Source organism: Labrus bergylta, chromosome 5 (assembly GCF_963930695.1).
Source record: "Labrus bergylta chromosome 5, fLabBer1.1, whole genome shotgun sequence".
Lineage (NCBI taxonomy): Eukaryota > Metazoa > Chordata > Actinopteri > Labriformes > Labridae > Labrus > Labrus bergylta.
The window spans coordinates 22,785,493-22,812,434 of record NC_089199.1 but is presented as its reverse complement, the minus strand read 5'-3'; the positions used below and the strand labels follow the sequence as shown (position 1 = coordinate 22,812,434).

The window sequence follows — 26,942 nt, the reverse complement described above, 5'->3', positions numbered from 1 at the left end:
GAAATCAGAATATAAAAAATCAGATTAAAAACAGAAGAAATGAAAGTGTAACAACGATGTCATGATAATCAATTAGCTCCACCTGTTTCTTTATTAAAACCACACTCTACCCAGGACTGATTAATTATCAGTGATGTATCTCCCCCCCCCTTTCTCTCTCTCTCTTTCTCTCGCCCTGGTTTCTGACTCTATCGGCTGTCCTATTTCTAAAATAAATGAACAAAAAGCCAAAAAAATAAACCTTTGACAAACAAAAACAAACAGATGTTTTATAAGCTGGTCTCTCTGAAGCTGAATTCAAACGTCCAGCTGCATCCACAACTCTGTTTTGTCAGACAGAAAAAAAGCCCTCGACGTCCATGGACCTCATTAAAATGCTCATTCTGATGTCACGCTACTTTGGAGATCAGGATGCAGAAGGTCATGTGACTTTGAAAAGATGATGCTTCCTGTTCTAAAGAAAGGAAGAGACGTGATCAAATCTGCTCACTTTAAGCCAACACAGAGGTGTGTTAGCATGACAATCATAGCCCTGCGTGTGTGTGTGTGTGCGTGCATGTGTGTGTGTGTGTGTGTGTGTGTGTTTGCGCGTGTGTGGAGAGAGAGCGCGACACACCTCACTGCTTCCTTTCCTCTTCTTTTGGTGAATGGCGTTGTGTCAGAGGAGCGTCAGAAGCTTCCTCTCTCTCTTTCACTCTGCTCTCATGGAGACTATAACACAGGGTGACATTTGACCTCTATGACATCACTTCCTGAAGGTGATTTAATTCACGAAACCCCTGACACAAAAGTCTGATGGCATTTTATATTTTCCATTAATGTCAAGAAATCTCTTAAAAACTCCACGCTGCATGAGTAATAGATCATACTCCAGCTCAGCAGCCAATCCATTTCCTACTTTTTAAACGCCATCGGCCTACAAAACTAAAGTAACAAGCGGCTTAAGGAAATAACAAAGGGTATTGTAGTACCAAGGGGTTGTTCGATATTATTCAGAAACACACTTAAGACGATAAACATTTTGGACGTACGGTATAACTCAAAGTCCCTGAGTCAATCTTTGGCAACCTTTAAAGACAAAGAGAAGGAGATGAAGAAGTGTTCATGAGAGCCACAACCTCCACCTTCTCTTCTTTGCCCTTTAACCTCGATGAGAAGGAGGAAGAGGAGCAGAGAGAGGTGACGGATGAAGGTTTTATCTTTTTTTTTTTGTTTGTCCAGCGGTGAATGTCTACTTTGTCCTTCCTCTTCCTTCTCTCCTTTGTCTTTAAAAGAAACTGTGAGGAGGTAAAAGATGCACAACCCCCCCCCCCCCCCCCCCCTCGTCCTCATATCTTTTATGAAAAGCTCTATGATGGAGGAAGAGGAGGACGAAGAGGAGCGTCCAGCTGTGACCTTCTCCTTTAGCCCTGAACATGACCCCTGCTTTGACGAGAAGCGAGCGAGGAAGAGGAGCAGTGACTCGTGTCATAAACCTCCTCCTCCCCCCCGCTCGTCTCCGTCCTTTTTTAAGCTCCGTCTTCCTCACCTCGATCCTCCGCGTCAATAGGAGGAAAGAGGAGCAGTGAGTCGTGTCTGAGCTCACGCCCACTTTGCTTTCGGCCTCCTAAGTTCGGCTTTTCTCCTCACGTCCCCGCCCGGTTCATGGCTGACTGCTCCTCATCCTCCTCTGTGTCCCTCCATCCTCCTTCTCAAGATAAAAAGACGGACATGAGGAGGCTTTGAACACTCAACATGGTGGTCGAAGAAGCGATAATAAAATGTTCAGGTCGTTTTTACCATTTACCTCCTGCACAAAGGCTTAAATTGTACAACATGTTTTTTTATAATTCAGTTATTTTTTGTCAACTAAGATCTCTCTCTCTCTCTCTCTCTCTCTCTCTCTCTCTCTCTCTCTCTCTCTCGCCCTGCAGATTGTTCTCTAAACTACCCGTTGGGGAAACATGTGATCCATGAGGTCACCAACGTCTCCTTCAGTCATCTCGCCTGCGACGATCAGGCCGCCGTGGTCGTCCACTGGTCCGCCAGCCCTCTAGGTACCTGTCTGTCTACCTGTCTACCTGCCGTGAGTGTGTGTGTGTGTGTGTGTGTGTGTGTGTGTGTGTGTGTGTGTGTGTGTGTGTGTGTGTGTGTGTGTGTGTGTGTGTGTGTGTGTGTGTGTGTGTGTGTGTGTGTGTGTGTGTGTGTGTGTGTGTGTGTGTGTGTGTGTGTGTGTGTGTGTGTGTGTGTGTGTGCTGAAGAAAGTCGGGGAAAGTTGGGGAGGAGGAACAGGACACTAAAACCTTCAAAGTGCTCAAATCTGTAAGATTACCCCGCTGTGTGAGTGTGTGTGAGTGTGTGTGAGTGTGTGTGAGTGTGTGTGTGTGAGTGTGTGTCAGTGTGTGTCAGTGTGTGTGAGTGTGTGTGAGTGTGTGTGAGTGTGTGTGTGTCCCTTTGATCAGGCCTGAAGAATAAGAAAGAGGATCACATCCCACACTACAATACCACTATTTGACCGTGAAGGAATGTGTGTGTGTGTGTGTGTGTGTGTGTGTGTGTTGCTGAGTGTAAGGTGAATCTCTCTCTCTCTCTGTCTCTCGCTCGCTCTCTCTCTCTCTCTCTGTGACAATGCACCCTGTTGTTTTCAGAGAGATGGAGGAGCTGGAGTCTCTCTGAAGTTACCTGATGAATTACAGATACTCAGGGAAGCAGCAGCGGATTTTTACGTTTTATTATCGATCCGGATCAAAGTGGTGACTGAGGCTGAGCAGGGTCGAGCTAGGCTTTATTAAATGTTATCATTAAACGTGAAGGAACAACCAGATCTGACCCTGACGGGAAGACAGAGTCTGAACCTGTCGCTAAAATGCAAAAACATCCTCGTCTGTCGTCGACTCTGCTGGAGAGACACAGAGAGGAATCTGCCCGGAGACAGAAAAACCTGTTCTGCCACTGCTCCGCTCACTCTCTCTCTTTCTCTCTCTCTCTCTCTCTTTGGCCTCCCTCGGATATTTCCTCACTCTCTTTATGGCCCTTAGACCTTTCACAAAAACTCCTGTGAATGTACCCTGACCCTGAACATGTACCTCAACTCAAAAAGTTTTCACCCTGACTTTCCCGGGACATTTTTTTGCCAGCCGCCTGGTGAAAGATCTGCATGACGTCAGGACTGGGTGGTGGTGACCTTTACATCACGTAACCGGTTTGATCTTCAAGCACATCTTCCCCTCTACTTGTTCAGTAGTCAATGAATATTTCTTATTACACGTAAGCTTTGATATGAAGGCTCAAACTGTCATCATAGCGTCAGACCGTCAGAAAATACTAGGAGGTTGTCAGGAGAAACTTGGGATAAAGCCGGACTTCAGAAATCCGTCTGTCTGTGTTCACACATGCAGCTCACCCTGGAAATATCTGCAAGTGTGAAAGCCCTATCAGTCTCCCCTCTTTCTCTCTTTTTCATCCTCCGATTTCTCTCTTTCTTCTCTTCCTACACATTCTCCCTCTTTATTTCTTCTTCTCTGTCTCTCTTTTCTTCTTCTTTTCTCTATCTTTCTTGCAGTCTCTCTCCTCCCCCCTTCTCTCTTTCTCTCTCTCTCTCTCTCTCCACTCCCCACAGAGCTAATAGGAAAAACGTGTCCTGTGGATGTAAAGGTGTAATTACAAGACAGACGAGTTTTCAAAGAGCAGGGAGGAGGAAATAAGGAGGAAGAAGGGGGAGAATTGAAGAGAGGGGGAGCTAGAGTAGGAGATAAAAAGGAAACAAGAGGGGTTAGAGGGTGTAAGGGGAATAAAGGAAACAAGGAAGAGATAAGTGGACAAAAGGAGGAGAGTGAAACGATGAGAAGATAAACTACTAAGAGAACAGGATGATGAGATAGCTAACAAGGAGAGGAGAAAAAAGTGGGCAAGGAAAGGAGACAAGGAGAAGTCATTCTGAAGAGGATAGGGAGCGAGTAAACAAGAAGAATGGAGAAGGAAAGTAAACAAGGAGATATCAGAAAAAAGGAGGACACGGTAAAAAAAAAAACAGAAACAAAAGAAAGTAGGTAACAGGAGAGAAGGAAGTGTGTAAAGGAAAGGAGATAAAAAGGAAGCAAGGAGAGGATGTAAAAAAAAAAATGTGCTCAAGGATTTGAAGCAGAATAAGAGGGTGAGAGAGGAAGAAGAAAGGAAAGGAAACAAGGAGAGAATGAAGGATGCTGATCATTATTGAAGATGTTTTTAATTTGTTGTGTCTCTGCAGGAATCGAGCACATTAAAGGGTTCAGAGTTTATCTGGAGGACAAAAACCCAGAAGGGAAACAGTGTCAACATCTGATCCTCAAAGACCCCCGACAGCTCAACTTCTCCTACAGGATCACGGTAGGGACAAAATGAATGCTTTTCTGTCGTGTTTATTTTTCATCTATTTCTGGCTAACTTCTCAAATCGAAGAGAAGCCAAGTTGAGAGAGAACTGTCAGATTTGTGAACAAACAAAGATGGCGGCGCACATGGACGCAGCGCCATGATGCTCATGAAAACTTCTCTGTTTGTTGTTGTTATTACGCCTCATTTTTTAGCGTTTATGCTAAGGCATTTCAAGTCTACAGCAGCCGTGACCTCCTTACTTCAAAACTTAAGTTCCTTCCTTCCTTCATAGAATTTATATTTTTGTTTCTCTCCCACAGAAGCAGAGCAGTCAGCCGTTCAGCGGTTTAAACTTCGACACCGACTACATGGTCCGAGTTGTTCCGTTCCCGACTCTGATGAACGAAAGCTTCTTCCCGCCGTCGTTCCTCAGAACCAACTGTGAGTCCAGCAACCTCCTCACTGCTTCACTTTCCTTTATTACTTACCCAGAATAAAAAACTCTTTCAAACGTTTAGCCAGACAAAATAAGTGGAAGCAGCTTTCCAAAGACTAAATGATGCCTATCAGCTCATCCATATATCTTCACTTTGTCCTCACAGCCAGGTTTGAGTTTTGTCTACTGACAATAAAACCTACCAAGCTCTGGACTAGCTTGTGTGCTAACATGATGCAAAATAAGACCCTTTACAGTTCATGGAAGGATGATATTTTTTCCCTTTTGTGCCGAGTTTAGGACAGTTCACCGTTTCTGTGTCCACATTTCCATGTGGGTCAGCACGATGGGAACTTCCCCATACGCCCTTCTCTACAAACACACTCTAAGCATGCATAGACACTGATTAATTTACCCCTTTATTATGTGAACATTTTCTAGATAATTTCAGGACTTTAAGGACCTGACACTCTCCAGAACTTCCTTTCATACATGCAGCTCACAGTGAAAGTTGATCAGTGAAGAAGAATGGGGGCAAGAGGAAGTCTCTTGTGACTGTTTCTGTGTTGAAGGGAGAGTTCTGTATTTTTGAAGTGGGGTTGTAAGAAGGACTTGTCTTTAGTTCATGTGTTGCATGTGAATATGCATATCTGTAATTTAAGAGGGCACTAGATGAATGTATTATGTAAAGAAGTGTGCCGGTCTGCAGCTGTCCTCATTGACACTCGAGTAAAAACACTTCAGGTTCAACTCGTCCTGGAACGACCTCTGCATCAGAGATAAAACTCCGATCCACCCGAGAAAGACAGAGATAATCATGTCGAGGCTGTCTCTTTAAGTCGGTTGGATCAGTGAGGTGAAGATGAGACAAAAGCATACCAGGACGAGCTCTCTAATCCTTTCTGTGTGTGTATGTGTGTGTGTGTGTGTGTGTTTGTCCTCCAGCGTGTGAAGTCCTCCTGGGATCTGACAACCTGGTCTGCAAACCCTGTAAGTTCCTCAGTGTCGTCATCATAACCAGAGCCACATGCAGACGGAGTCTCTGCATGGTTTGATTGTCTTCTTCTCAACGCACATTAAAGAATATAAAACATTTAGAGATTTGAATCAGTGTTTCAATGCAACGTGAGAATTCAGAGAAGGTTTAAATTCAATCCGTATGATGTTCTTAATCTGAGACGAAGGTTTTAATTTTTAGATTTTACACCAAGAAGCATAAAAAAAAGGCTGCAGATGTTTCATATTAAAAGCCAGCCAGGAAAGAGGGATTATGTTTTGTAATCTTTGCAGGAACTGTCGAGTTCAACGGTGTCAGGCGTGCCTGATAAGTTATCAAACACAGTGTGAGTAATAAGAGGAGGAGAACACTGAAAACGACTCTGATGTTCTGAATCAGACATCAGGGAGGCTTTTATTTTAAATATTATTAAACGGAGGAAACGTCTGCTGTAGATGAACGTAGGAATCAGCACGTTAGATATTCTCCTTTTTGCACAGCTTATTGTATCATTAAAGTGCAGATAGTAAATGTCAAAGAGTCCCCGTTAAGTTGTGTTTCTTTCTGTCTCAGTCTGGAAGCCGAAGACCCTGAACGTGTCTCAGCTGGGATCAAACCTGCACGTGGCGTTCGATCAGGCTCCGCCCTCCTTCGGCTTTCACTTCTACTACCTGTACTACAAACTGAGACAGGACGGACCCTTCAGACTGCAGCGCTGCAAACCCGTGAGTATTTTTCTCGAGGCTTGGGAAAGTCAAGAAATCCTCTGATTCTTCCAGGAGAAGAGACGTTTGAGGAGCTTTTTGAAAACGACTTTTTAGAGTCTGTAGAGTTATCAGACATGGCGGCCGTTGTTTAATTTGTGACCTGGCGGCTGTTTAAAAGGAAGATGACCTTTTGTAGAGACCTAACTGGACCCAGGTCTTGCGCGCCTTCTGGTTTGTTGTAACCAATCAAATGTCTTACAATCAGTTTGGATTCCTTGATCCATTTATTGAAACATCGATGTCGAGTCAGGATTCAAATAATCCAACATAAAACAGATACACTTACTTTAATCCTGCGGTATGATGCCGACAGGTTCACAAACCTGTTTGCTTCCATTCAATGCAATTACCTGCAACCCTGGCTTTATGCCCAGCATAAGCCAAGACTCCCCCTACAGTTCAGAGTTGAAATTACACTTAAATATACAAAACAGTGTCTTACCTGTGTCTCATTTAACAAAGAACACATTTTGGCTCCAACCCCTTTATTTCAGCTCTTAAAACAACAACATCTGTGATTCAGCAGCCTTTGATTTCTTTTTTTAATGTGGTAAGGAACGTGTGACTGGAAATGCAGCGTTGTAATGTGAGTAATGTTTTTTCATGTGCAGGACCTGAACCAGCTCCGAACTACGTGCATCCTCCAGGACGTCACTCCAGGGACCTACACTATAGAGGTATTTGAACGCAGCACAGGACTGAGCCTCATTTACACAACACAGTTTCAAAACACCGCTGAGGATGTGGCTTCATTTGCTTCTTCAGTGTTTTAAATAAATGTTAAACTAACAGTTAAATACAGTGTATAAGACGAACTTTTCATATCTGTTTTAAGTCTAGAAAGTTGGTTGCTTCCTGTATACTGGTGTGACCGATATACCAGTGTAAAGGCACCATAACCATCACCAACATCCTCAGCCCTCACTATCACACACTGCTCACGACCTGACGTAATTAAAAATTCACTCATTCCCTGTGTATTGCAAGCTGTGATGGTAAACATAGCGACGCAGAAGAGGCTGGCAGAGTGACTTTTTACCATCTCTCCTCCGTCATGAGGTCATAACGGTGCAAACGGTGGTGTTCTGTTCAGTACATGAAGCTTGTGGAGCGCTGATTAGATTGAAAGACTAGTGACCAGCGGGTCACTAGTGATTGAGGGTCTGTGCTTCACAACATTCCCCGCAGGCTGAGACCTGAACTAGCATTCTGTAGCTAGTAGGAAACTCCACAAAGTGAAAACAGACGGAACTAAAAGAGCGACACAGTAACGGAAGACGATAGAAATCCACAGCAAGACTGTTTAAACTTTTTTCTCTATGGAAGACCTCTTCCAACGTCAGACTGCGTCTTATAAACTTCATTTTACAGTTGATAAAGATCAAGATTTGAAATGATTCAGGAACAGTTAAATCCCAATTGTAAAATCCACATATATCTGTTTAAACACTGATTGTTTCATTTTCCTGTTTCCTGTTTTCTTTCTTCACTTTCCAGTTAAGAGACGACGGCAACACGACCAGGAGGCAGAGTCAGTACCACGTGAGCCAGGGTGAGAATCACACTCACAGTCTAGAGAATCTGTAACTGATCGATTAACCTGCTGATCATTTTCTAAACTTAATGAGCGATCAGTGAGTCCAATAAAAATGTCCGTCATAGTTTCCCATCGAAGGTGATAGCTCCACACTAACTCTCTCTTTTTAACTCATGGATGTAGTGGTTAAACTGACATGTTGCTGGTTGTGTTTCCTCCCCAGTCCACTCCCCCTGGGCGGGGCCGATCAGAGCCATGGCCATCACAGTGCCTCTGGTCATCATGTCCGCCTTTGCCACTCTGTTCACGGTCATGTGCCGCAAGAAACAGCAAGGTGAGAGCGCTGTTGACCACGTTGACTCCATGTTGTTTAAAGTCTCACAGTTGCATTCATCATATACGGATATATCAACATTTTTAATATATCGACATGTCTTGTTCGATTGTCCGCTCTCGTCTTAGAAAACATCTACAGTCAGCTGGATGAGGAGAGCAGCGAGTCGTCCAATCAAAGTGCAGCACTGAACCCGGAGCGGCCGTGGCCCCGCCCCAAAGTCTTCATCTGTTACTCGAACAGAGACTGTCCCAAACACACCAGCGTCATCCAGAGCTTCGCTTACTTCCTGCAGGACTTCTGCAGCTGTGAGGTGAGACAGCGACAGACGTGAGCGATAAAAGGGCGGGATGAGGAAGAGGAAAACTTTAATAATCATTTTGAATGAGTTAATCATCGGAATCAAAGAGATTTTATTGTCTTGTTCTAAAATCTCTGTTTACTCCTGCTCAGGTGGTGTTGGACCTGTGGGAACACCTGGAGATGTGCAAAGAGGGTCAGATGTCCTGGCTCAGCAGACAGCTGGATGAAGCAAACTTCATCATCACCGTCTGCTCCAAAGGACTACGGTATTTAAATCTAGATCACTCTACTCTATTCTACTCTACTCTACTCTACATTGCTGTGCTTTAAAGAGCACATATTTTACCCCTTTTTCACCTTTTCCACCTTTTCAAACAGTCCCCTGTGGTCTAAATGAAACATCTGTGCTGTGCTTTGGTCAAAATATAACATAAATTAAGCACCAGAGGAGGTTTGTGACCCTGTATAAACCAGCTCTCTCAGAACGCTCCGTTTTGGTGTGTGTGTCTCTTTAAATGCAATGAGCCCCCCTGAGTTTTCCCCGTAGACATCACTCCTCTGTAGCAAGACTAAAAATGGTGGACCTGCTCAAAAGTTTTACATTAGGCTGGAGGTGGAGTCCATGGGTGGAGATACCAGGGGAGGGGAGGGGAGGAGATTTGTTTACCAGAATCGCACTGTGACATCACAAGGAGAGCACATTTGAAACAGAGCATTTTTCACTGTGTTGTAAAACTTATGCAGACCACAAACAAAGGACTGGATGGGTTTATTTCACATTTTGTGGGTCGGTAGACACTCAGGTTACCCAAATATATGTTCAAAAACACTGTCGAAATTGATTTTTCATAACATGTCCCCTTTAAGACCACTGTAGATGTTTTCGAAGTGCCTTCTGCTGCAGTTCCACCACTGGCCGCTAGATGCTGCAAATCACTCTTTTAAAGGAAGTTGCCAGAGCATAGAGAGTAAAATCCTTTAATTTACACTGGTACTTAGTCAGATTTGTGTGTTTTAACAATAATATTAGCTTCAATTGAATCTTGGCTGAAAGAGCTGTACTGTATGGTTTACTTTATAAATTTACATTTTCAGGTGTCTCATCCTTAATCGTCCCGCCTTTTCTCCATGACCATCTTTCCATTATTTTGTTTCTTTCATTTTCTTTTTTTTATCTACCCTACTCTCCATGTTTTGACCATTCTTTCCTTTCCTGTATTTTTTGTTCTCAGAAGAAAAAAACTCTACTATGTAAATAAAGAGTATGAACAGTAATCCATTTTTATATCGCTGTCACAGTCCTCAGCTGGAAAATAAATTAACAGCTTTAATCACAACATTTTATACAACACTATCATCCCCTAACATCTCACTTTCTTCCTTCAGATACTACATGGAGAAAAAGAGCCGCAGAGGAAAGACACCAGTGAGTCGTCGTAATAACAGCAGCAGCAGCAGCAGCTCACCGATTGGTGGATCGGGCAATGATCTGTTCATTGTGGGCGTGGCCATGATTGCTGAGAAACTGCGTCTGGCAAAGAAGAGCGAGGGTGACGGAGCTCAGGAGCTGAACCGCTTCATGACGGTTTACTTCGACTACTCAACGGAGAACGACATCCCTACCATACTGAGTCTGGCTCCCAGGTAAAGGAAACATCTGAGAGGTTAAAGGATGGTGGACATGATGATTAGCTGCAGTTTAAGAGGCAACACATCCTTTCAAACAAACCGGGGGAACGTCTCAACAAACATGCAATGTTTTCAAATAGTTTCTCAGAACCGTATCTCTATCGAAAAAAAGTGCTGGAAGAATGTTGGCTGAGGACATGCTTCTGGTCCTGGCTGCAGATTGAGAGAGATAGGGGGAGGAGCTTGACTCAGGCTTTTGCAGTCATCCCACTGGTGCAGCAGATCATATGTTGATGAATGTATGGTGGTCGGGTAGTGCCTCAAAGAAAAAGAAAACAATGTCAAGTTTGCACACCGCTACATTGTAGCATCCACTCAGAGTCTGAAGAAAGCTGACAAGTGATTCATTTAGATTTTCATGATTCTGAGAATCCAAAAAGGTGGTTTGGTCTGATTGTGATTATCTCCCTTGTTCTGATAACCATTGCTGTCCATCAGTGTTTCTTCTTCTTCTGTTGGTTTTTATTGTGGTTGGTACCCATAAGTGTTGCATTACCGCCATCTGCTGGATGTCTGTCATTTTGATCTCTCACCTGGCACTTTGAATTGTGGAAAACAGTACTCGACTGGTTTGTTGCTTACTGTAAATTGTAAGAATCAGTACGACATATCTTGTGATATCACGCATCGACTATTGCAACTCTCTACTGGCAGGTCTTCCTACATGCACTATCAAACCTCTGCAGATGATACAAAATGCAGCAGCACGACTGGTCTTCAACCTTCCAAAAACAGCACACGTCACTCGGCTATTCATCTCCTTACACTGGATCCCAGTTACTGCTCGCATCAAATTTAAAACTCTGCTGTTCGCTTACAAAACAGCGACAAAAACGTCTCCTCCTTACTTTAACTCTCTCATCCAGGTCTGCACTCCCTCCCGCCCACTACGCTCTGCCAATGAAAGGCGTCTGATCCAACCTTCACAACAGGGTCCTAAGTCTCTGACTAGACTCTTCTCCTCTGTCGCCCCCCGGTGGTGGAATTAACTTCCAAACTCCATTCGATCTGCAGAGTCCCTCTGCACCTTTAAGAAAAAGCTAAAGACCCAGCTCTTTATGAATACCTACTAATTTAACTTAATGATGACGACGATGGTCTTGATATTATTGATGATGATGATGGTTTTCACGATTGTTTTTGTTTGATAACGACGACTTATAAGATGGTTTCTATACTGATTAGAGCTCTCAAGAACTGCCGTCAATGTTGTGCTTTGCCTCTGGTCACGTCCTGTCAGCACCTGTGTGTCCAATCAGACTCAAAGCTGATCGTTTGCTCTTACTGACATTGTTCGCTTTTTTCTAGATCCTTGCTTGTGTTGTACTTACTCTCTGATGTACGTCACTTTGGATAAAAGCGTCTGCTAAGTGAATTGTAGAATTGTAGACATCCAGGTATTTTTGGCAAACTGAGGATCTCGCATTTGTTTTCAAACTACATTTTGGCCAAATCAGTACGTACTATTAGTAAAGTAGGCATTTACAAAAAGAGCCACTGACTAGGTCAGGTGTGTGACCCCAGGCGGCAAAAGGTTTTTTGACCGCTTTGCTGTCACTGTAAGGTTGTGGAATTTGTATGTGTTGCATTTTTATGAACTTTTATGGATTTTGTTTTGCCTTTGGATTAATAGGAGTGTTTTGACTGCATTCCTCTCTGTATGGCGGCCAAGTTAAATAATGATTTCCCGTGTTTAGGTTTAAGTTGATGGACCAGCTCCCGCAGCTCTTCAGCCGGCTTCACTCCAGTCAGTCCAGTCTGTCAGATCGTGACTCTCAGCCTCTCAACGTCTCCAGGAGGAACTACTTCAGGAGTAAGTCTGGACGCTCGCTCTACGTCTCCATCTGCAACATGCACCAGCACATCAACCAGAACCCCGACTGGTTCGAGAAGCAGCTGGCTCCTTCGGGAGACTCCTCATCCTCCTCCTCCTCTAAACCCCCTCCTCTCCCCGCTGACTCGGCTCCGACTCCTCCCCCGAAGCCTCACTGCTCCTCCTGCTCTTCTCAGCACGAGCAAAAGTTTGACTCCGGCCTGGTGCTCAACGAGGTGGTGGTGAGGACGCCGACGCTCGAAGGAGGAAAGGGAGAGCCGAGGAGGAATGTGCTCCTGCTGGCTCCTGGTTCTGCTCACAGTCTTGACCCGGGCTGCAGCCACAGTCCAATTCCAAGTCCTGGTCCCTGTCCAAGTCCAGGTCTGCCACATTGCTCTCTGTCCATGCTGGGACCCACTTCAAGGTAAAGGATGAAGTAATAACTTTTTAGTTTATTTTCTTTTTTATTAGTGGCTCAACTTAACAGGAAGCAAACATCCATCCCTAGACTTACCGTCTGTTTTATGTTTGAAGTAGATGATGTAAAAGGACTCATCAGTCTGACTTCTGCTGCATGTCTGCTCCTTCAGGTCCTCTTCTGGGATATCTGGATTGTTACCTGAAGAATCCTCCTCTTCCTCCTCTGCTCCCTCCATCCTCCAGGAGGAGGCTTGTCCCATCCTCTCCCAGGCAGAAATAGGCTGCCCTTCCTCTCCAGAAGTCCCGCCTCCTCGGGATTCAGGCATCTATGATTCGTCCGTCCCCTCCTCAGAGCTTTCCATTCCCCTGATGGAGGGACTGTCACATGACCTGGCTGAATCCTCCTCCCTGGCTGAGAGTGAATCCTCTTCGTCTGGGCTGGGTAAGGCCGACTGTGAGCGTTTAACAATAAAAGTATCACCCTGTAATAGGATTAAGTAAGTGAATGAATAATGACACGTTGGTTGTGTGTCTTTTAGGGGACGAGGAGCCGCCTGCCGTCTCTTCTCTCCGCTGCAGCGCCGCCACGGTCTGTAAAGCTCAGCTGCACCACCACGACCATCTGAAGCACAGTGAGGGACTAGCACCTGTGGCATTATCGTAGGAGACCCCTCCTGCTGCTTAAAAGAGGACCCGCCCTGTGATGTCATCACTGGGACTAAAAAATGTGCTTACTTTGAACCTGAACTTTTTCAAACAAGTGCTGTTCTCCTCTCGGGATGGAAACAAAAACAGGAATGAACAAACAGCACTGCGTTGGTTCACCTGTGGACGGTGACTATTGTAAGCACTGAGTGTAAGAACACTGCTCACTGCTTACTTACTATATGACCACAGAATCACAGAACACCACTCCCTGGTAACTATGGTTACAGCAGTGTTTTAGATCACTCCCTGGTGACTTTGTAACCACAGAGCGTTTTAGAACAATACTAACTTCTAATGATTATAACCACTTATCAGTTGAACATTACTCCAAGGTGACTTTTGTACCCACTGCTCTGAGAACACATCTCCCTGGGGACTATGGTAACCACAGACCTCTAGAACACTACTCTCTGGTTACTATGGTGACCACAGACTTCTAGAACACTACTAACTGGTGACAATGGCAACTGCAGAGATTTAGAACTCTAACTATGGTAACCACAGACCTCTAGAACACTACTCTCTGGTTACTATGGTGACCACAGACTTCTAGAACACTACTTCCTGGTTACTACGGTAACCACAGACTTCTAGAACACTACTCTCTGGTTACTACAGTAACCACAGACTTCTAGAACACTACTCTTTGGTGACTATGGTAACCACAGACTTGTACAACACTACTCTCTGGTTACTACGGTAACCACAGACTTCTAGAATACTACTCTCTGGTCACAATGGTAACCACAGATCACTAGAACAGTACTCTCTGGTCACTATGGTAACCACAGACCTCATGACACTACTATCTGGTGACAATGGTACTCACAGAATTCTAGAACCCTACTTCCTGGTTACTATGGTAACCACAGAGTTCTAGAACACTACTTTCAAGTGACTATGGTACTCACATACTTTTAGAATACCACTCCCTGGTGACTATGGTAACCACTTAAACAGTACTTCCTGGTGACTTTGGTACTCACATACTTCTAGGTTCCCTGGTTATTACGGAAATCACAGAGCTCTAGAACACTACTGCGTGGTTAACCATGGTAACCGCAGAGTTCTAGAACCCTACATCACGGTAACCACTGTCTCTAGAACACCAGCCTCCAGAAGCTAAGGAACTCTTTTTGAAGGACTTCCTGATGCCGACCAAGCAAACCCAAGTGAAACCAAAGAGTGCCTCAGCCCTGCGCCTCCATTCATGAGTTGATGTAACATTGACTTGTTGACCCCAGGAGGCGTCCAGTTGTTCCCGCCAAAATAACCAACCGGATCAAAAACCTTCAGAAGTTTATTTTTTTACCAAACAGCTGCTCAATGTGGAAGAAGATAAAATGTGCATATTCAGAATCAAAGATCGTTTTATATCATGTTAACATTTAGGACCAAAACCAAGTAAATGCCTAAAACAAACACGTTTATTATTTAACCTCTTTTATTTAGGAACGCTCTTTACTCTGAAGAGAAACGGCTGTTTTCAACATAGAACTGTCCTCTAAATGTTCATTGACAAATTGTAGAAGTGGAGCAGGCAGATCTCTGATGACCACTCAGAAATCAACGGACAAACTTAAAAAAAAAAAAAAAAACTGTCAAATCAACTAAAACCTGCTAATGTGATCAAAAAAAATGTGCTAAAATAGATGTTTGATGTATGTTAACAGGAATTTTAATTTTCAAACTTTTTCATTGACAAACTTTAATCATACAGTTGAACTCAGTGTTGCCACTGCTGAAACATAAAGGGATGAAAACTGTGGTTACATTGTTCAGCTCAATTTGACATATTTGAACATTTGACCATATTGACATATTGTTGCAGGAAGCAGCGATGATGAGGCCGTTGTGAAAAGTGACATTTAACTTTTTAAAATCTTATCAAACCAGATTTCAAGATGTCACTGGACTCTCATTGTCCAACAATTCTGGCTTCTTGAGAATTCGATTTATATCTGATGTGTTTCATGAGCTACAGTCCCACACGTTGTCTTTTATACCTGATGTGTTTCATGAGCTACAGTCATACACGTTGTCTTTTTTCCGTACGGCTTCTGTTTCTTCTGCAGGGTTGAGTTTGTTTGAAGGGAAGATTCAGCGTTTCCTACTTGTACATAGTATTATTATTATTTTATTTTCTTCCTGGAAATGTCTGTTTTTCTCCACTTTTTTTTGTAAAGTTAGTCTGTCGTTTACTTTATTTGTCTACATCTTCTAGAACCGTACTGTTTTATAGTACTTCAGTGTAAGAAATAGATCAACCCGTCGAATAAAATGCTCTTCATTTGAAGCTCCCCATCAGTGTCTCACTTTTTGCAAAAATGAAAAGAGTACACATTGCACACAGTGTACAAAACAATCCCACTGTCAATAAGAAAAATCAGTAACAAAAATGCAAAAGTTACATTTTAATGCTAAATGGACTTGAGACACTTCTGACTACTTATGGCACGTTTTACACCGCAGGTCACACCTACCCATTCACACACCTACACATTCACACACTGATGGTAGAGGTTGATGTGTGAAGTGACGATCAGAAGTAACTAATCCATTCGTACACATCACGCCGCGGACGAAGCAGCGGGAGCAATTCAGCGTTAAGTGACTCTTGCCCAAGTGCTCCTCCTGCTGCCTTGTCTCCCTCCCCGCTCAGGTTGCCTTCAGGTAGAAAGTGGCGGAGCCAGTTTGATGTTGTGCACCTGAGCTGGCTGGGCCTTGGTATTTAAACTGGCTTCTCGTCTCTCTCTCTCTCCCTCTCTCTCGTCAACACTAACTTTGGTTTGTGGAATTTGTTTTTGCATCCACACCACACACATTCACCATTACGACCACCACTGATTTACAGACAGCATATTCTTTTATTCTGATATCTTACCTTAGTTTTCCATAAATTATCGTTTAAATAACTTTAACATTCTGTGGTCTCCATGTTCGTCCAGCTCACTGAGCCTGGGTTGAGAGACGACCGACTCTAGCTACTGAGCCACAGAAAGACAAGAATTTAAACTTCAACACGATTCTAAAAAATCTCACACATTTGCTACCTGTTTCGATGCCACAGCCACAAAAAAACAAGTCATAAGCACCCAGCAACATTTCAGAAACAAACCTATGAAGGGGATTTAGACATTGCTCTATCTCCCTCACTTGCAGCAACCTTAAGTTCCTAGTATGACAGAAGATCTGAAGTTTTTTTTCTAAAGCTTTGATACTTCTGGATACTCTCATTCAATAAGATACCAGAGATTGTATGGTTGTAAAACATGGGAATTGAAATGTATTGAACATTTTTTTTACTTTTATACATTCAAAGACGAATAAAAAACATTGCAGCTAAAAAGAACTCCTATTTTTTAAGTTTGTAGCGTGTTGTAAAGTTGTCTTTCATGATTAAACGATGATAACAAATGTGAGCAGAGAACACTTTTATTAGAATAAAATTTAACTTAAAGCTGACTGAGAGGTTTGAGTTTCTTACAGCTCAGCACACACACACACACACAGTGACATAAAACCCAGCAGACAGCTCTGTAGTGTCTGAGTGGTGAAGCAGAAATGATTAAAACAACACCCTGCTCTTAAACTAACAGACAGCCGAGCTCAAAGGATCACACTCAGACAGCCTCGGTACCTCCGGAATAAAACACAACTCAACATTTATCAGCTTCAACTCATAATTAATCTGATAACTAATAATCAAGTTTCCTGAGTTTGGAGATGACGGGTACTCAAGTTAATACAATTTTTTTTATTTGTATTCCGTTACAGAAGGAAATAACTGAAGTGGACTGAACTCGTAATGTTTAATTCTGAGAGTCTAATATGGATTATTTTACTGAAGTTAAACATCTAAACATCAAAACCACCACTGGTCTCTATATGGAGAGCCTATCAGGCCATTATTCACCCCCCCCCCCCCCCTCTCTCCTGCTTTTTAAAAAAACAATTCAAAACACTTTTTTAAAGTCAACTTTATAGTCAATACAGATTAAAAAAAAATACTTGTATCGTTTGCAAAAGCTTGTTTTTATTTCAATTGTAAAGAACTGCATCCCAACAAGCAGACAGTCAGGATAGAGTTATACTTACATATATATATAATTATTATCATAAAACACTCAAGGCAAAATATGATTGCCTTAAGTGCCTTGAGATAAATGGTCAAGAACTTGGTTGATTCAATTTACACATCTGAAAATGAGTGTGAAAAAACACAAACGTCATGCTCCGCTTGTCATTGATCGACCACCATGCCATCAGTTTAATATAAATAAACTTGACGAGATAGACTAGTCTAAATATATATTATTACTAATTGTCTACCAAAGTTCGAACAGACTTCTGTAAATAATAATGTCAGATAATATGGCAACCGAAAAGATGAAAGAAAGGATCAGAAAACTTGCAATTACCTCAATGTATTAAGGTTGAATTGTTTTGAATATATTTAAGTGATATTTCTCAATGATTTTAACTGACAGTAGAACTTTTAAGGCTTTAAGGCTTTAAGGCTTTTAAAAAAAAATATCTTCTGGACAACTGTATTCAATAAATTTGGTAACTGAATAATGACCCAATTGGCTTTCCATACATTTCATCTGGAAAGTAGCCGATGATTTAGGCAGCTCTTATTTTGAAGGTGCCACCGGAAATCACTTGAGTTTGATGTTGAGATGAGAGGTAGGATTTTCTTTACAATCACAGAGACTCGCAGTTTTTTGTTCAGGTGAATCCTCGGACTAAAGTTTGACTTTTGATTTTAAAGAAGAAGAAAAGTTTGTTTGTTTGTTTTCTCAGCGGAAGAGCGTCAGTAACCGCAAACCTGCTCGGCTCAGTGTTTTGTTTTTTTTAATCTTGTGGATCAGATCTGGATCTTTGGGAGGAGCTGCAGCCCGATGCAGACAGGTGATGGATGTCAGCGGGGATCAAGGTGAGCAGGTGCATTGACAAAGACACTTTCTGTGAGGTCTTTATCAAAGAAAAATACAAAAATCTGCAGAATAATGGGCTTTTTTTGTGAGCGTGAGAGAAGAAGAATGTGAGGAGGATAGACAGGGAGTGAACCTTTACGCCGCCTGTCTGTCTCTCTCTCTCTCTCTCTCTCTCTCTCTCTCTCTCTCTCTCTCTGCCTGTCTGTCTGTTTCATCATAAAATGACAATCTGTGTGGGAATCTTTAAAATCACTGTGAAAGATCAGCAGTTCAGAAACACTGAAACTGTCCGTCCACTAAAGAGAGAGAGAGAAAAGTCTGAAAGAATAGAGGTTTTATGACTGCCTGTGAGTCACAAGTTTGCCTGAGAGTGACTATATAGTCTGCAAACACACACACACACACACACACACACACACACATGGTTCTCAGTAAACAGTTTACAATCATGACAGTTTGCTGTGAAAAATCTGGTTTATTTGTGTTTTTTACTGAAGCTCAGAAGAGGTTAGAGCTCAGATTTTTTTACTTTTGTTAAAGTAGAAAAGTAGGAGAATTGTCAGTAAAATGTTTAGGCTACTTATTGTCACAATAATACTCATGAAAGTAGCCTACTCATTAATGTCACAGTGTAGTAGTCCTGTGATGTAATCTATCAGAGCCACTGATTACATGTAAACAGTCGTGGAAAAGCAAAGTTCATTTACCTGAGTGATAGTGTTGTAGTACAAGAAATCAGTCTTGGCCTCAAGACCGGTCGCCAGATCACTTTTTTAAGGTCTCGTCTCGGTCTCAGAATAGGGGTACTCCAGATTTTAAATCAAGACCAGTCAAGACCACCATGTTCTGCTATTTCAAATCATTATTGTGATGGGAAAACAACCCTTTCTAAAAAAACGAATAACTTCATTTTTTCCTCTCTCTACTAATGGTCTTGGTCTTGTCTCCTTCTCGATCCCTAAATGTCTTGGTCTTGGTCTTGTCTCCTTCTCGAGCCCTAAATGTCTTGGTCTTGGTCTTGTCTCCTTCTCGATCCCTAAATGTCTTGGTCTTGGTCTTGTCTCCTTCTCGATCCCTAAATGTCTTGGTCTTGTCTCCTTCTCGATCCCTAAATGTCTTGGTCTTGGTTTTGTCTCCTTCTTGATCCGTAAATGTCTTGGTCTTGTCTCCTTCTGGATCCCTAAATGTCTTGGTCTTGGTCTTGTCTCCTTCTTGATCCCTAAATGTCTTGGTCTTGTCTCCTTCTCGATCCCTAAATGTCTTGGTCTTGGTCTTGTCTCCTTCTTGATCCCTAAATGTCTTGGTCTTGTCTCCTTCTCGATCCCTAAATGTCTTGGTCTTAGTCTTGTCTCCTTCTCGATCCCTAAATGTCTTGGTCTTGGTCTTGTCTCCTTCTGGATCCCTATATGTCTTGGTCTTGGTCTTGTCTCCTTCTCGATCCCTAAATGTCTTGGTCTTGTCTCCTTCTCGATCCCTAAATGTCTTGGTCTTGGTTTTGTCTCCTTCTGGATCCCTAAATGTCTTGGTCTTGTCTCCTTCTGGATCCCTAAATGTCTTGGTCTTGGTCTTGTCTCCTTCTCGATCCCTAAATGTCTTGGTCTTGTCTCCTTCTGGATCCCTAAATGTTTGGTCTTGGTCTTGTCTCCTTCTCGATCCCTAAATGTCTTGGTCTTGTCTCAGTCTCAGAGCTCTCTGGTATCGGGTATATCTTGGTCTTGACTACCCTTAAGTCAGCCGTTGAATAAACTCTGACTTGCTTTAATGGTTAAACAGGAGAGAAATTGGCGGAATAGAGGGAGTCTTACACCAAAAGAAGTCGTGAAACAAACATAGGTATCAGTATCAGCCCTGATTTTCCCAGTCAGTGCGTCTCTGTATTTAGAAGTATAAAAACTTTCAACAGGTAGCATAGTGTTTCTCCCATGTCCACAGAAGACGGCTGAGATGTTACGTCAGGCTGCACGTCATCATCGTCATCGTTGTCTCATGTTTAGCATGTTTTATCCTCAGTTTTGCATGTTGATAGTAATTTATTGAAGATTAATTTTTGAGCCTTTAGCTTCTATTATAGGACAGTGGATAGAGTAGAAAACAGAGAGAGCTATAGAGGGAGCCACAGGCCAGACATGAACCCGGGCCACGTGCTTGGTGGAATACAGCCTCCATACATGGGGCGCTAACTAACCACTAGGCCATCAGAGTCCCAAGCATGTTAATTGTTTTTATTCGTCTTGTGCTGCAGTGTTCTTGTTGCTCATGTGAGTAGCGCCCACCTATTGGACCAATAAATGCTCTGAATTATAGTGTCATAGTCAAGGATTTTAGTAGTTTTCCTTCTAATCGCAGTAATGACGAGGACAGATAGCCAATCAGTGGTGGTCTTCGCCGGTCTTTATTTAAAAGCTGGAGTCCGCCCAGTCTGAGACCGAGACAAGACAGAGTAAAAAAAGCTCTTGATTCCGAGACCAGACCGAGACCTTTAAAAAGACAGATTTCGTACTACAACACTACTTAATAATCATAATACATTTTATTTTTTTAAAAAAAGAAAAAGATAAAGACAACACATGAGGAATAAACCATCAGACATTGCGACATTACACACAGGTCATAACCAACAACGTATAAACCACACATTTAAAGAACACACAGCGAGGTCACTCTTTAAAAGCTTGTTTGGAAAGGTGAGTCTTGAGTCATGATTTGAATGTGGATGGATCAGTGTTGAATATGTGAAGGGAGTGAGTCCCAGAGGGAGGGAACAGCAAGTCATACATACATCATAATTACACCTCTGGTTACATAATGGTACAGAAACACTTTGGTAACACAGAGAAAATTTCAGTTTGAAAGGAGGAACTGTGACCTTGAGCAAGGCACCTAACCCCCAACAGCTCGGGCGTTCTTTGATGTACAAGCACCACGTACGTTCTGCACATGTGTGAGAGGAAATAACTCTCCATGCCAGCAGGCGGCGGTAGTCCGTTGTTATGATACAAGAAGACCATTTTCACACGGCTGTTGCTCACCACTCGTGTTATAGGTAGCCTACTAATGGAGAATAATGTCTGATAAAAAGTTGAAAATGGCGCTGGTGTTGTCAGCTCTTGGTCTTTTAGTGGAAAAAGAAAAGAAGAGGCAGAGGAGACAAATAAGGAGAACCCGCACTAATGGGGGAAAGCATGGAGACTACAGCGGCATGCTCAAGGGGATTTCCTGAACCTGAGTCGAAAGCTGGAGATAAATGAAACCACCCAAGAGCCAATCAGAGAGATTCTTCTCACAGACCGCCGATTCAACATGTCAAGTCGGGCAGAAAAACGACGATCTCCTTGGTGTGTCAGGGCCTTTAGGAAGTTAGACGATCAGCTTTATTTATTGTCTTTGTTTGAGCAACTTTAAATGGAGCTGAATCAGAATAACATCTGTATGGTATTATTTGGCCTAATAACAACAAAAGAGGGATTATTTTAGGTATTTGATTGCTCATTTCTGGGGTGGATACAAATTTGCATCCAGTGTTTGAGTTTGAATCTTCACATCCTTTGTGTAGCTTCTATAAATACCTGTCATTAAGAGAAGAAGCAACTCCTCTGTAGCTCCCTGATTGTAAAGACAAGACATTCAAATACTAAATGACTTATCACTCTGTTAGCTTGTTTATGCTAACACAATGCTAATAACGTTGAATCTTAACAGTCATTAAATAAAGCTAAATATATTCATTAATTAAGACTTTAAATAAAAGCACGAGCAGCGTGTTGTCGACGTGAGCACAGACTCGGTGTGGATGTTTGGAGGAATGTCGTTCTGCTGCTGTCAAGGAACAAAGAAGAAGTTTGTTCTGATGACGTTTGTTCTCAGACTAGTCGTCGTGTTTGTATCTGCAGTATGCTGCCCTGCGGGTTCACGAGGTGTGTGTGTGTGTGTGTGTGTGTGTGTGTGTGTGTGTGTGTGTGTGTGTGTGTGTGTGTGTGTGTGTGTGTGTGTGTGTGTGTGTGTGTGTGTGTGTGTGTGTGTGTGTGTGTGTGTGTGTGTGTGTGTGTGTGTGTGATTAACATAGTTCTAATGTCAGCAGCCGTACAGAAAATGCCATCAGGCTTAACAAGAAAAAAAAAAGTTATAAAAACAGTATTCTGTGTTTTATCTTGAGATCTAAACTTTTTTTCATTGAGATAACGATGCCTTTTTTTCCTGTGATAATTAGTTAATTTCTTGAGTTCTTTAGAAAACAACATAAATCATCTTGTTATCAGAGAAAACCCGCTTTGATGTTTCAAGATAATGACATGAAGAAGTCGTCGCTACATAATCAGAGGAAAATGGAGTTAAATAAATTGAATGGATGCATGTCCTCTTAGAGCTTCTGCAAGTGGATGAGGAATCATTTTATAAATTGTTGTTTTATTCTTAAGAGGTGTCTTTTCAGTTTTTAGAAGAAGATAAAAGATACACTGAGAGTCCGAGCAGGTCAGCGTTTCCTCGTCTGTTTCCTGAAAAACGACCTCACTTCATGTTCAGATTTTTCCACAGCAGGAAATGTTCTCATCCCACCTGCCTGAAGATAACACAGACTGAGAGTCAGATTCTTGACCTCTGATCAGCTGTCTGTCCTCGTTCTTTGCTCCTAAATAATAAGAGAAGATTTCAGTTTTTGTTTCTCGTTATCTCAGAATGTTTTGAGCATCAGTTCAGTTTAACTCTGACACTGCAGATTAAAAAAAAACACACTCTGGTGCTCTTACTGTCATTACACAAGAAACCTTGCTTATGATAGTGGAACAATGCATTTTCTAACTTTACATTTTTCTGAGCCTTTTCACGTCACACCTGCTGTTATTCTAAATGTTCTAGTTTTGTTGTCTGGCCGTCTGTACGCTCGTCCGTCCTGTTTTTGTGAACCCTCTCGAGTGCTATCTTTAAATTTGGCATCATTCTTTTTCAAGGTCAAACCTATAAAAAAAATGGACGTAGTCTCAGAGACGTAACCCATTTGTTTCTGAAGAGGCTTTTTGAAGCCCAACAATGGCAGACGCCATATTGGATATTCTCAATTAATGGTCACTCTACAAAAAAAGGACAAAGAGATGGAGCTGCAGTGAGCCGGAGGTGAGATTGTTTTTCACTGTGCCTGAGCATGCCCCCTCAGGCTCAGGCACTCAGGCACAGTTCCTGAGTACTTTTGTGTTCAAACTGATCGAATAAATCTGACTTTGGGGTGACTCGGATCTGGGCTCAGGTCCCTAATGTGAAAACACCCTTAATCCTCCTGACAAACAGCTACAATGCACCTAACAGGAAGGCTACTTGCCGCGCATTTGGACAGAGCAGAGCAGAGCGGCGTCGCAGGCATGCACTGGAGACGGACCGAGGTACCTGCAGTGTAAACACAGGCATTAACTAGAGAGGGCGCGGTCATCTCTGGAGTACGCAGACTGAATTTGACGCAGAATCTGTGGCAACTGGCAGTAACTGTTGTTCAACTTAACCACACACCTGATTATTAAAATGAATGCATAACTCAAAGTCTTACAGCGGGCAGGTTATACGTTTCTCCTCGCCCTGCTCCTTTTTTTGTTTTTTTGGGCCTGTGTGAGAGGAGGGGAAGCCTCTGCAATGTTCTGCTTAAACAGAACAAAATAACACAAATTAAATGAAATAATCAAAACAGATGAGTAATAAAACATGTGACCCCAAACAGATACAGAAATGAGCTCTTGAGACAAACCCTCTTATTTGAACCAGCTGTAAACGTGTTTATTTCTGCTGTAAAAATGGTCATTGTCATTTGGGACTTAATGGGGATTCATGGCTTTAGCAGTCTGCCTTAATTCTTAAATGTCTCATAAAGTTTTGGGATTTTTGGGAACTTTTACTGTTAGTTTGACTAAAGCTAAGCTCTTCACAAGAAGCTCATTCCTCTTTAAGTCTGAAAACTGTTCAGTGAGAAAAAGATTAGAAACAGATGAGGAGCGAAAGATTCAACAGAGAGAGAGAGAGAGAGACGAGCCTGCAGCCAAACACACCTCTGAACTGGATTATAACGTGTGTGTGTGTGTGTGTGTGTGTGTGTGTGTGTGTGTGTGTGTGTGTGTGTGTGTGTGTGTGTGTGTGTGTGTGTGTGTGTGTGTGTGTGTGTGTGTGTGTGTGTGTGTGTGTGTGTGTGTGTGTGTGTGTGTGTGTGTGTGTGTGTGTGTGTGTGTGTCTTATTGCGTGGATTTGTGGGTGGGTGGGTGTGCAGCATCCAGGGTGGGATCACTTTTTGCTGTTGGAAAAAGCCCTGCAACTCCCAGGAACGAATGACTCACACACTTAAACACATACATACACACACACACACACACACACACACACACACACACACACACACACACACACACATATTTCATACATGTAATCTAGAACACACACACACACACATATACATACACACACACTAAAAAGACTACAAAAGCTCTGATCAGTCCAATAATGAAAAACAAGTTTCTCGTAAGTTTCTGGTTTGTGTTAGCGTGTTAGCTAGTTAGCTTGTGTTAGCATATGTTAGCATATTACCGTGGTAGCATCCAACACTCATTGTAAAATAAGTGTCCTGAAGCTACCCTTATATGCAGGAAGATTTAACTCTGTAGAGATCATGAGGTTTGTGTGTGTGAGTGTGTGTGTGTATTTGGTGTGTACTTGTGTGTGTGTGTGTGTGTGTTTCCTACAAGGTCACGGAGGACAGGAAACAGAACATGTAAGGTTTTTTTTTTTTTACACCATAAATCCATAAATCCTTCAATAAATTGTCATAAATTCTCGTGGCTTGCTAGTTTTAAACCCGTTTCACATTTAAAGCTCCATCAGGGAATGTTCTTCAGAATGATAAAACCGGTTGCTAGGCAATGTCTATAGCTTAATAACAACAATAGACAATAGAGAGTACATAAATAATATAAATGTAAGTACTAGTGATAAGAAAGAAAACAGCAGAAGGTGGTTAAAGCTGTAAGGTAATACAGTTTAAAGGAATTAATTCAGAGATTAAAAAAGTCAACAAGATGAAAACAATATAAAAATAGAGGAGAAGAAGATGACGAGGACATCACATGACAGGAAATAAAAGCGTCAGGCGCTGCACATCCGTCCTGTCTCTATGACAACAGTCTGTTAACAACAGTCGCTGTATGGCCGACACTGCTCCACTGCTTTTTAATGCATGTTTTTTTTTATTAGAGATCATTTTCAGATCAGCTGATCAAACAGGGTGCAAAGAGGATGTGGGTACAAGACATTATCCATAGGCGGCAAAAATACAGGGATTATCATACATTTGGAAAAGAACGCCTGTGACGTCGACAAGGTAACGTCGGTGTTTGGCACCTGCAGGCCAACTCTGGAACGACAACCCGCTTGGTATATATTTTCTTTTCTACATTCGTGATATCCGTGATATAAGTTTGATTCACTTATCAAATCTCTGAACTGTATCCACTCCCAAACGTTGTCACTGGCTGGAGGAAACTCACCAGCTCCCCGCCTAGAAACGTCCCGGGTCGACCAAAACAAACCAACGCGTGAAAATCCAGTCAGAGCACAGGCTCTCTGCAGACACAGTCCCCAGCACACATGTATGGAAGCCCAGAAGGGATGAGTGAGCAGCTTTACTTTTGTATAAAGTCTGTAATTTATCTTTTTGGAAAATGCTGCAGACGCCTTTGTGCAGGTGAAATGCAAAAATAAAAATGTGGTATGTAAAATCATGATTACTTAAAGACACACTCAGATCTCCTCTCAGTGCAGACGTAGATAATCGGTGTTTGATCGACACTTTCTCTCCCTCCTGTTGATTTGATTGCATCTGCTCTGGCGGCTCAACCTGTCAGCAGTAGAATACAAAGAATTCCCTGACGTTATTTTATTTACAGCCAACATACCCAACATGTAATAAGCGAGAGTCACTTAAATACCTTTAAAGGGAGGGCAGAGTCTTTGGTGTTAATTAAAGCCTTCACATAATGCAGGTAGACATTACTCTGCAGAGTTTGTTAGCATCACTTGGACTTACTGGAGCTCACTGAGGTTTCCTTATAAATGTCAAATTAGTATTTCCCCTCCTTTATTTGAAGATTGTTTTGAGGGTTTTATTCCTTTTAATTAGAGAAAAGGACTGGGGTGAGAGAAAGGGGAATGACATTGGGGAAAGTTCCCAGGGTCGGAGTTGAAGCCTGGGCCGCCCCCTTCAAGGACTATAGCCTCTGTATGGGGCGTGCAATATCACATCTAGGCTACTGATACCCTAAGTCGAGCATAGGACCTGGAGTATTGGGGGTCCCACCTTAAAACATTAGTTTTTCACTGCAAAGTAAATTCTTCTGAGAGGAATTCCAGGTAAACAGAAAAAAAAACAACTACAACAGACGTCCTGTTAAAAAGTGTCTTGTTAGTATTTTCAGTTTTTTCAAGTTGTTATTCTGAACTTTTTGCAGCCAATGTTTGAGATAAATTATAAAAATGTTTTAATTTGGGGCTCGCTGGTGGCGCAGTGGTTAGGGCGCGCGTCCCATGTGTTGAGACTCTCGTCTTGAGCGGTAGGCCCTTTCCGCATGTCATTCCCCGCTCTCTCTCCCTGGTTTCCGACTCTATCCACTGTCCTCTCTCTGCATTAAAGGCACAAAAAGCCCA

At 42.4% G+C, this 26,942-nt stretch overlaps 2 protein-coding genes across 2 annotated transcripts in view; both read left to right on the top strand.

The window, feature by feature from the left end:
* il17rd (interleukin 17 receptor D) overlaps nt 1-15,631 on the top strand; it is a 32,467-nt gene extending 16,836 nt beyond the window's left edge. The window contains exons 3-16 of the mRNA XM_020630728.3: nt 1,914-2,036; nt 4,226-4,344; nt 4,652-4,772; nt 5,713-5,757; nt 6,338-6,489; nt 7,143-7,208; nt 8,029-8,083; nt 8,292-8,402; nt 8,531-8,715; nt 8,856-8,971; nt 10,092-10,349; nt 12,092-12,631; nt 12,798-13,069; nt 13,167-15,631. Of these exons, the coding sequence (XP_020486384.2) occupies nt 1,914-2,036; nt 4,226-4,344; nt 4,652-4,772; nt 5,713-5,757; nt 6,338-6,489; nt 7,143-7,208; nt 8,029-8,083; nt 8,292-8,402; nt 8,531-8,715; nt 8,856-8,971; nt 10,092-10,349; nt 12,092-12,631; nt 12,798-13,069; nt 13,167-13,291 (2,288 nt within the window). The 3' untranslated portion in view covers nt 13,292-15,631. The remainder of the gene's footprint in view (nt 1-1,913; nt 2,037-4,225; nt 4,345-4,651; nt 4,773-5,712; nt 5,758-6,337; nt 6,490-7,142; nt 7,209-8,028; nt 8,084-8,291; nt 8,403-8,530; nt 8,716-8,855; nt 8,972-10,091; nt 10,350-12,091; nt 12,632-12,797; nt 13,070-13,166) is intronic.
* A 2,373-nt stretch (nt 15,632-18,004) lies between these two features.
* arhgef3 (Rho guanine nucleotide exchange factor (GEF) 3) overlaps nt 18,005-26,942 on the top strand; it is a 33,540-nt gene continuing 24,602 nt past the window's right edge. The window contains exon 1 of the mRNA XM_065955219.1: nt 18,005-18,274. Coding sequence (XP_065811291.1) covers nt 18,240-18,274 — 35 coding nt within the window. The 5' untranslated portion in view covers nt 18,005-18,239. The remainder of the gene's footprint in view (nt 18,275-26,942) is intronic.